Source organism: Bison bison, unplaced genomic scaffold (genome assembly GCF_000754665.1).
Source record: "Bison bison bison isolate TAMUID 2011002044 unplaced genomic scaffold, Bison_UMD1.0 scf7180017864330, whole genome shotgun sequence".
NCBI lineage: Eukaryota > Metazoa > Chordata > Mammalia > Artiodactyla > Bovidae > Bison > Bison bison.
Window position 1 is genome coordinate 4,535,505 of NW_011494902.1, and position 10,588 is coordinate 4,546,092.

At 35.9% G+C, this 10,588-nt stretch overlaps 1 protein-coding gene across 1 annotated transcript in view; it reads right to left on the minus strand.

Moving 5' to 3' along the window:
* Nucleotides 1-8,813, minus strand: part of DARS (aspartyl-tRNA synthetase) — a 64,915-nt gene extending 56,102 nt beyond the window's left edge. Inside the window, exons 1-2 of the mRNA XM_010853671.1 lie at nt 8,710-8,813; nt 5,783-5,875 (exon numbers count right to left, since the gene is read on the minus strand). Coding sequence (XP_010851973.1) covers nt 5,783-5,875; nt 8,710-8,734 — 118 coding nt within the window. The 5' untranslated portion in view covers nt 8,735-8,813. The remainder of the gene's footprint in view (nt 1-5,782; nt 5,876-8,709) is intronic.
* Nucleotides 8,814-10,588: the final 1,775 nt, after the last annotated feature.

Consider the following 10,588-nt stretch of genomic DNA (forward strand, 5'->3'; position numbering starts at 1 on the left):
TAATTTCCTTATTCATGGTTTTTCAGCACTTTACTTGAAACTGACAGCATTTGTAGTTTTTCTAAGTCCAATTTTAATGTGCTACTACTTCTGGAGTTAAAACACATGAATGATTCCTAATCAGTCATATTTATTGTCATTATAAATTTTCCATGTAAGGAAGAAGGGAGTAGCAGCAACCAGGATTCTGAAATTCAAAGATTTATCTTTTTCAAATAATCTTATCAGAAATAAAAAGCACTGACAATCATTACTGCCAAGAGTGTGAAGCAAGTGGTACTGTCACACACTTGGGGGAATATAACTGAGTATAGCATTTCAGGAGTGTAATCTGGTACTGGAAAATTTTAATATGCATATGCCAACCCTTCAACCCAGCAATTTAATACTTTGGAGAAATACTGCCTAATGTAGATCTGTAACCGATATCATGGAAGTATCTCCAAGAAACATTGTTAACTGAAAAAAAAAAAAAAAAAGGTATAGAAACCATGTACAAATATGGTACTATCTACACAAGACAAATTAAAACACATACAAAACAAAATCATATATGTATGTATGTGTATGCATATGTGCATTAAAAATAAAGATTTGGCGGGGAAGACACTGACAAACTATTAAGAATTAATGGCAAAGGCTGGGGCAAAGGATATGCAGTAGAGAAGAAAAAGGAAGATATTATTTGTACTCTTTGAAAAATCCATGTGAAAACATTAACGTATTACCTGGTTAACTTACAACTTACACACACACACGTATCCGAACTTAAAAACAAAGTAGGATCTTCTAAGTAAAAATTATAAAAACCAGATTAATGAAAATTCAAAAACAAAATTACTGAAATTTAGCTTAGTACTATTCTAAAAAAATACTATCCACTCCTTTACCAAATTCAGTTTATTACAAGAATCCAAAAATGGCTCAACATTAAGAAATCCATTATTGTAAACCAATACAATTACATACAGTTGGTTCTAGCTACTTGTGGTTTTATATGTTTTTCATGGGGTTGCAAAGAGTCAGACATGACTGAATAACTGACCATACACACACATTTTATAAAGTCACCAGGAACAATGAATTAGCAAGTACTGAACCACTGCTCCTAGGGGAAATATAGAGTGAGGTTTCTGTGCACGTCTGGTCATGGTATTTTTATTAGTCCAACAATACATAAATCAGTTGTGTGTATTTCTGTTTAAAGACACCTTATTTAGTATATATTGTTGATTCATTAACATAGAACTCATGTCCAACAACACTATAACTCATGCTGAGACAAAACTTAGCTATTAATAATTCATATTTTCTCCATAATATATATTATGGGCTCTCCTTTATTTAGGAATACCAGAGAACACTTCAGCACTGTGCTTCAGAGGCAATTTTAAACAGTTAGATTACCAAAATAAAGCAGAAAACTGTCAAGAATGTAGCACTGAATAGACTGCAAAGAGGACACCTGTTTGCAAGAGCTGATACAAGGCAGAGCTTCACTGTGTTTAACCTCAGCTGATAATGTTGTATTAGGAGACTCAAATTTCTCACCACTGCTCATGTGAATATCTGGTACATCTGTGAATGACAGTGAAAGCTCTCCAAGTGTTGATTTTGGGGTTACAAATACATGTTATAGTAGGTGAATTTGCAAATATACAATCTGTGAATAATGAAGATCAACTGATTATTTCCAACAAACAAAAAAACAAACAGGAGAGTATACTGAATCTCTATAAAAATATGCTCAACACAATGATATTTTGAGGGGAAATTTTTTCTGGAAAAGGAATGATAAAATTTAACACCTATTCCTGAGACAGAAAACTTGGACTAGATGAAAACTTCTTCTAACCTACTTTTTAAACTTTGGTACTGTTTCCTAGTAACACTGTATGCAGAACACCTAAAGACATGATAAATCAGCAGGAGTTTATACCTCTACTGTTTGAAAAATTATTGTGAGAATCCTTGCAAAACTGGGGAATCTACTAATTATTGCAGAAAGAAACAACAAATGAGATAAACATTTGAAAGAAAAGAACAAAATGATTATTTGTAAATGTTAGCAATGCCTACCTATAATCCTCATGTACCTCAATAATTATCAATTCATGGCCATTTGTTCCAGCCTTATCCCTCAATTTCTGTACTATTTTGAAGCAAACTCCTGCAAATTCTCTATTATTTCATCCATATATAATTTGGTATGGATCTGTGAGAGATGTCTTTTTAAAAGAAACATTACAACAGTATTATCTCAACTTCAAAAAATGAACAATTTTTTAACACCAAATACCTAGTCAATGTTCAAATATTCAACAGTCTCAGTCCCTTTTCAACTATATATTTAAATTAGGATCTAAATAAGTGATTAGTTGAGAGATAGATCTGTTTTAATCCATAGGCTCCTCCTCCTGGTTCAATTTATTTCTTGAAGAGATCAGGCCTTTTTTGCCTCGTAGTTTACTACAGTCTAGATTTTGCTGCCTGTATCCCCATTGTCGTTTAACATGTTCCTTTGTCCTACAACTTTCCTGTAATTTGGTAGTTAGATCTACAGGCTTAACGAGATGTGGGTATAACTTTTTGGGTAAGACTATTTCATTGGGTGGTGGTGTATTCTCTCATAAATAGACATAAAATATTCTGGTTGTCTCTCTATTGTATGTTGTTAGCAATCACTGATGATCAATACCCAGATAATTCACTGGGGGCAAAATAACAATGTTCTAATATTCTTCATTTTATTGGCTAGATACTTCTCTAAAGGGACACCTCCCCATACCTAGTATTTGATTAGTCAGTGATATACAATTCACACAGAAATGACACTTCCAGTCATGACCAACTAGGTTTTCCGTTTGTTTGCCTTAGCATCATTATAAACATGGATTTAAACATATCTGATGTGTTTGAATTCACTGTAGTTGTCTTTTCTCATATTCAAACTGTTCTATTTTTTGGTTGAGTGTGGAGGGAAGTACTGTTGGTTCAGGATTACATGTAGCATGCACTCCATCTTTTAATTTGCTAAATAACTGTTTAGGAAACAAGGTGCCAATTTGGACAGAACAAAGGTTCCTCGTCTAATGGGAGAAAATAAATGAAGGATTACAATACAGTGTGATTATTGCTGGTAGAATAAATGGCCCAACCTTTCATGAAGGCAAATCAACATTTCTTTAAAAAGTTAAAATTCTACCAGTATTTTTCTCAAAGTCCAGTAGTAGTCATCTATGTGGGGGAGGATACTGAAAGAATAGACAAATTCTTAATAGAAGTGATTCTAAGACTGTAAGATATATATGTATAAAATGTTGGAATTTTTAAAATAATAGGCCTATATTAATTCGATAATAAATATTTAAAAATAAAAAGAAGTGTTGTAACACAGAATGTATTACATAGTATAGAAGTAATTAAGTGCTAGGGCAACAGAAGGTGTCCTAAAAAGCTTCTGAATTCTGTTCATATTCCACCAGTTACTATGAGAATTAGGGCAAGTAGCTTTATCATTCTGAGCCTTACTCTCCTCACTTATAAGGAATAGCAATGCCTATTCTACCTATTTCACAAGTTTGTGGGGATGATCAAGGGTGAAAAAGTGTCTAAAAGCATAAAGTTATAAACTAATAAGAATCACTAATACTTTCAGGCAATTTGGAACACTAGTTTCCATAAGAAATTGAAGTTTGTTCAAACTCCCCTAGTATTTCTTTTCTGTTATTAATGCTAAATTCTTAGCACTGTCTAACAGAAGTTTTTACAATGATAAAAATATTTTATATTTGTCCTGTCTGTTCAATATGAAGCCACTAACCACTCTGGCTACTAAGCACTCAAAATACAGCTGATGTCTGAGCTACAGAATTTCAATTTTAACAGCTAAATGTAGCCAGCAGCTACCTGACAACTCAGGCTACCTGTATCTCTCTTCTACCTCTCTCCTTATGTAAATATTACAAATGTTAGAATATTTTCATATTAACAAATGAAAAACTTCTCAAAAACACTCTTTACTTCAAAAAAATCAAACTTCTGAGAGGTTCTAGAAAAGTACCTTAAAGTTTTAGATTTCACCTGAGTTTTAAGGCCAAATTATTATTATTATTTTTTTTTAATTGAAGGATAATTGCTTCAAAGAGTTTTGTTTTCTGTCAAACATCAACATCAATCAGCGGTAGGTGTATATATGTCCCCTCCCTCTTGACCTTCCCCTCCCATCTCCCTCCACATCCCACCCCTCTAGGTTGATACAGAGACCCTGTTTGAGTTCCCTGAGACATACAGCAAATTCCCATTGGCTATGTATTTTACATATGGTAATGTAAGTTTTCATTTTACTCTCTCCTTATATCTCACCCTCTCCTCCCCTCTCCCTGTGTCCAGAAGTCTGTTCTGTTTCTCCACTGCTGCCTTGTAAATAAATTCATCAGTACCATATTTCTAGATTCCATATATATGAGTTAGTATATGATATTTATTTTTCTTTCTGATTTACTTCACTCTGTGTAATAGTCTCTAGATTCATCCACCTCATTAGAACGGACTCAAATGTGTTCCTTTTTATGGCTGAGTAATATTCGTTTGTAGATGAACCACAACTTCTTTATCCATTCATTTGTTGATGGACATCTAGGTTGCTTCCATGTTCTAGGTATTATAAATAGTGCTGCAATGAACATTGGGGTGTATGTGTCTTTTTCAATTTTGGTTTCCTCAGGGTATATACCTAGGAGTGGGACTGCTGGGTCATATGGTGGCTTTAATCCTAGTTTTTTAAGGAAATCTCCATACTGTCTTTCTTAGTGGCTGTATCAATTTATATTCCCACCAACAGTGCAAAAGGGTTCCCTTTTCTCCACACCTTCTCCAGCATTTATTGTTTGTAGACTTTTTGATGATGGAAAGTCCAAATTAAGAATATCTGATAAGAACCTAAAATTAGCCGTGAAAGTGAAAGAGGAGTGAAAAAGTTGGCTTAAAGCTCAACATTCAGAAAACTAAGATCATGGCATCTGGTCTCATCACTTCATGGGAAATAGATGGGGAAACAGTGTCAGACTTTATTTTTTGGGGCTCCAAAATCACTGCAGATGGTGATTGCAGCCATGAAATTAAAAGACGCTTACTCTTTGGAAGGAAAGTTATTACCAACCTAGACAGCATATTACAAAGCAGAGACATTACTTTGCCAACAAAGGTCCATCTAGTCAAGGCTTTGGTCTTTCCAGTGGTCATGTATAGATGTGAGAGTTGGACTGTGAAGAAAGCTGAGCACCAAAGAATTGATGCTTTTGAACTGTGGTGCTGGAGAAGACTCTTGAGAGTCCCTTGGACTGCAAGGAGATCCAACCAGTCCATCCTAAAGGAGACCAGTCCTGGGTGTTCATTGGAATGACTGATGTTGAGGCCAAAACTCCAATACTTTGGCAACCTCATGCGAAGAGTTGACTCACTGAAAAAGACCCTGATGCTGGGAGGGATTGGGGACAGGAGGAGAAGGGGAAGACAGAGGATGAGATGGCTGGATGGCATCATCAACTCAATGCACATGAGTTTGGGTGAAGTCCGGGAGTTGGTGACGGACAGGGAGGCCTGGCGTGCAAAGAGTCGGACATGACTGAGTGACTGTACTGAACTGAATATTTTACATTGATTTAAGAAGGAAAACAGGTGTTTCTATTTTGTTTTTAAAGATCTGCCTTGCCTTGTGAGAAATTGCAAAAGAAAAATTCAGTGATTACCGAAAGACCTGTAACCATCTAATCGATCTTACCTTTAGCTCTGCTTGTATGAACCCTTGCACGCACCCAAACAACTTCACCAGCTTTTTGCACTGTCAAATCACTAATTCGAACCAAAACTCGATCTGTAGTAGAAAAGTGAAACAATTTTGTACTTCAGAATTTACAAAGAGATCAAGATCAAAATTACTTTGTTTGACAGCTAACATAAGTACTTGATATTATCTTAAATGATTCTTATCTCTAGCAACACTCTTTTCTTTTGCTTTTCTTTTTATTGGTTTATAACATCATATGCTTCATATGTTTAACATTATATTTCAGCTTCTATATACTTAACAGTATGCTCAATACCAAAAGTTTAGTTTCCAAACATTTCCACCGATTTTACCCTGTTACCCTTTTTACCCTCCCCTCATGCTCCTTCTAGTAACCACTACTCTGCTCTCTGTTTTGTTGTTTGGTTTGCTTATTTATTAATTTTTGTATTCCATCCATGTTGTTGCAAAAGGCAAGATTTCACCTTTTTTAATGGCACACAAATATACCACGTCTTCTTTCTTATCTATTTCTCTATCGACAGGCACTTAGCGTATTTTCATATTTTGGCTACTGGAAAAAATGCTGCGGTAACATAAGGGTGCATATATATTTTGATTAGTACTTTCATATTCTTCAGATAAATACCCAGAAGTGGAACTGCTGTATTATATGGTAGTTCTATTTTTAATTTTTTGAGGAACCCCTGTACTGTTTTCCATAGTGGCTATAACCAATTTACATTCCTACTCACGTTGTACAAGGGTTAACACCTTCTCTATCACCTTCTGTATGCAATTTGCCTCAAGTTTTATGAATTGACTATACTAAATATATCTCTAAAACCTATCCAATTCTCTTTCATCTTCACTGCCACCATTCTAAACCAACATACTATATCTTGCCTGCTGCTGCTGCTACTAAGTTGCTTCAGTCATGTCTGACTCTGTGCGACCCCAGAGATGGCAGCCCACCAGGCTCCCCCGTCCCTGGGATTCTCCAGGCAAGAACACTGGACTGGGTTGCCATTTCCTTCTCCAATGCATGAAAGTGAAAACGGAAAGTAAAGTTGCTCAGTCGTGTCCGACTCCTAGCGACCCCATGGACTGCAGCTCAGCAGGCTCCTCCGTCCGTGGGATTTTCCAGGTAAGAGTACTGGAGTGGGGTGCCACTGCCTTCTCCAAACAACTTACTAGACAATCAAAATTCAAAACAAAACAATAAGTCTAAAAGAATAGACTTATTAGTAAGCATCATGATTACAGTAATTTTAATAGTACTTTGGAAAAGAAAGAATAATGGCCCTTCTTTCATGTGGCATTCCAATGAAGTAGCATAGGCGTTCTCAACCTTTAATGTATCCACACAGAGCTGAGGTGCATGTCACAGTCCCACCAATATGAGTGGCTAAGGCAAAGATTAGTGGCAGTAGGGTTTCCATTTGAAAACCTACTACCTCAGAAATGGAAGCAGACAGATAACTTTATATTGAACAAAATTTTCTGATTTTAACAGAGGTAAAACCAAGGGTAGAATTTTGCTGTTATTTAGTGTAATCAGATTACATAGGTAGTTTAACCTTTTGGTAGGGAAAGCTTATAACTGTTACAGTTACTGTTATAACAGTAGTCTGGATTTGATAGCTAAATGGGAACAATAATTGTGGCAAAGGGTGACTGAGGCTTATGTAGGAGTCAAACTCCAGTAAGATTTTTGATGTTAGAGCTCAACGAAGTGCAGTTCAGGAAGACAGATAAGCTGAGAAAAAGTCTCACATGACCTCTTCTGCTTGTCCTGGCAGGGGTAGTAGTCCTCTCCTATAGCATATTGCTTCTATCCCATTTTATACTCAATTATTTTACTTTACTAGCTTTATCTTTTGGAAATGGTTTATTCTCAGCAACCTATTTTGGTCTTTCATTGCACATTTTCCCAACAAAGTTGGGGAGGAAAAGTGATGTTGCGACCATGCAATGAGTTAAATCTAAAATAACAATTAAAACTGACCTGGGGTATATTATTTTCAAAGCATAAAATTCATAGGCAGGCATATATATTAGCAGTACTTGGTGCTTCCAATGGGCCAGAGCCTAAAGGTCTGCAGGTGTACCAAAGCTTGAAAGCTTTGGGGTGTCTACCAGAAGAAAAATGATTGTTAAATTGCTGAGTAGGATAAACTTGTTGAAATTGCATATATAAAATAGGGGGGAAAAAAAGAGAACAAAAATAGACACAAACAAAAAAGAAACCAATAAAAGGAAAACAAATGTTTACAAACAGCAAACTTACAGGTCTGAGAGAAACAATTAAATCATTTTCAAAGAAATATTTATATAAGGAGGGTGCTAAAAGAGGTAGCTTCATGAGGCATGCAAAAAAGGCTGCATATGAAGAAAGCAGCTACTATTAACTATCTTTTATCTCCTAGGCCAGAGTCAAATCTTTTTACATGATCACTTAGGAATATCTTTCTAATATAATTTACCTCTTAAAATATACTAATTTAATGTATTTTCTTCCTTTTCTAGATTAGGGACCCTATATTGATAATATTTGCACAGGGTTATGGCATATGCTTGGACTTTCAAGGTGGCTCAGTAGTGAAGAATCTGCCTGCCAAGCAGGAGATGCGTGTTCCATCCCTGGGTTGGGAAGATGCCCTGGAGAAGGAAATGGCAACCCACTCCATTCTTGCCTGGGAAATGACATGGACAGAGGAGCCTGGCCGGCTACAGTGGATGGGGTCTCAAAGAGTCAGAGGTGACTTAGCAACTAAACAACAACAATGGCATAAGTTTGCCATTTAAGTTTTTCAGAGTTATGTTTTCAGTTATGTCAGCCTTACTTAAAACTTTATGAAGAGCTTTCCTGGAATTAGAAAGTAAAAAAAGCCTTTTTAAATTATCACATAACTACTAACCTGGTTTTTCTTGTGATTGTATCATTGAAGATACTCCGTATCTTTCTTTTGCATAATCCTACAAAAAAAGTTTTTACATTATGACTTTTTATTTAAACACTAATAGCATAGTATTAATAAACACAGAAACACAACGGAAAAAGATGAATTCATTTTAACTTTCAGGACTATTTTATTAATTCAAACTAGTAGTTTTAACCTGTGGAAATATGTCGTATCATTTAATATGCACTCCATAGAAAAGGATAAGCACCCAGCTTCTGGATAATTTATTTTGAAGATCACCACTCCTGGATTGATATACCATACAGAACAGCATTCTCAAATAAAATTTACACACATGTACAACACATCTTAACTACTTTCTTCAAAAAGGAGATTAAACTACTTCAAAGCAGGGTTATAAATTTCCTCTTTTTGAAGGGAGAAGGATGAGATACCACAGTTTTATTAACTTCCTATTACAGGAAGAGATGTTCAAAGAGAACCAACAGTTAGGGATAAGCTTTCTGAGCACCAGATGTCCAGTTTTTAGAAATCAGAGATGTTGGATAAAAGCTAACTACAACTTTCCTTTTGTAAAGTATCATCAAAAAATTTCCCAGCTTCCTGTTCTAAAACCGTCTTCAGGATATCAGGTTGCAAGTGCTTCAACACTGACAATATGACACCAAAATTCTTATTACAGATTTTAAGCCAGGAACAGGAAAAACGAGGCCTAGAGTCCAGACTTATTAAGAAACTATACTTATTAAATTATGCAGCCTTTTATTTTAATCTCACTTTACCGAGAAAATGATCTCTTAAGATCCTTCCAGCTATAAAGTGACATAACTCTGCCACAATGTCTATCTTAGATAATCTATAGACCTACACTATTTGCAAGGCACACTGCTAGATTACATACTTAATCAGATCAAGAATACATAAAAATGGTTTCCCTCAAGGTAATTTAGGATGTGAATAAAACAATTCATTTCTGTCACTACAGTTATCTGTTGGAATCCTCTCCTTTAGATTTAGAAGATATTAAATTCTGTATTTACACCAAAACAAACCAGACAACATGTTAAGGTGCTTACTGAACAATTTTTTTCCGAAACAAAAAAAAATACACCGTAAAGACAAAGACAACCCCAGTCCTACTATACAGTCACAAAATGTAGTAGGGCAGCATAAAAAGGTTACAGCATGTGAAAAGAAAAAAGGGGATCACTTATTACTACTGTTCATATTTCAGCAACCCTATTCCATCTAATGTTTTTAAAATGATCTATTCCTTATGCAGATTATCACAAATTCATGTCTCCTCAATAGAAAAATTAGCAGCTAGGTAGAAATCTCAATTTCACTAAGAGCACACATCACTTGTAGAACGGTTTCAAACATTCATTTCTGAAAAGCACTGATGGACTACAGGGTATTATGAATTACATAGATGATTTGCGGTCACTTCATCTCAAACGCATTCCCTACAAACTTCCCCACCTACCTCACTTGGATTACTTAAAAGAAAGGAAATAAAAATGACAGCTTTTCTCTAAAGCTGTCACATGGAAAACGGTCATTATAGTGGCAGATCGCTTTACGAAGTACTGTCATTACTTGAAAAACATTAGGTACACGAGTGCTGAGCAAAAATCGATTATCAGTGGACATTAAAGATTTCCGGGGAAAGAGATGGAGTACGTGAAATACGTGCCTAACCCAGCGAAGTTTAAGGTTGACCCGGCCGCTCCTACTTCCGGGGCAGTGGGTACTTCACGCCCTCCGCGCCCCCCTCCCCCGCCTTCCAGCTCAGAGACGCGCTTCTTGTAAGCCATGCCTCCAGGCGCCCTAGGAAGAAATGCGATCCGGGGTGGGTCGGGCTAAGGTGCTC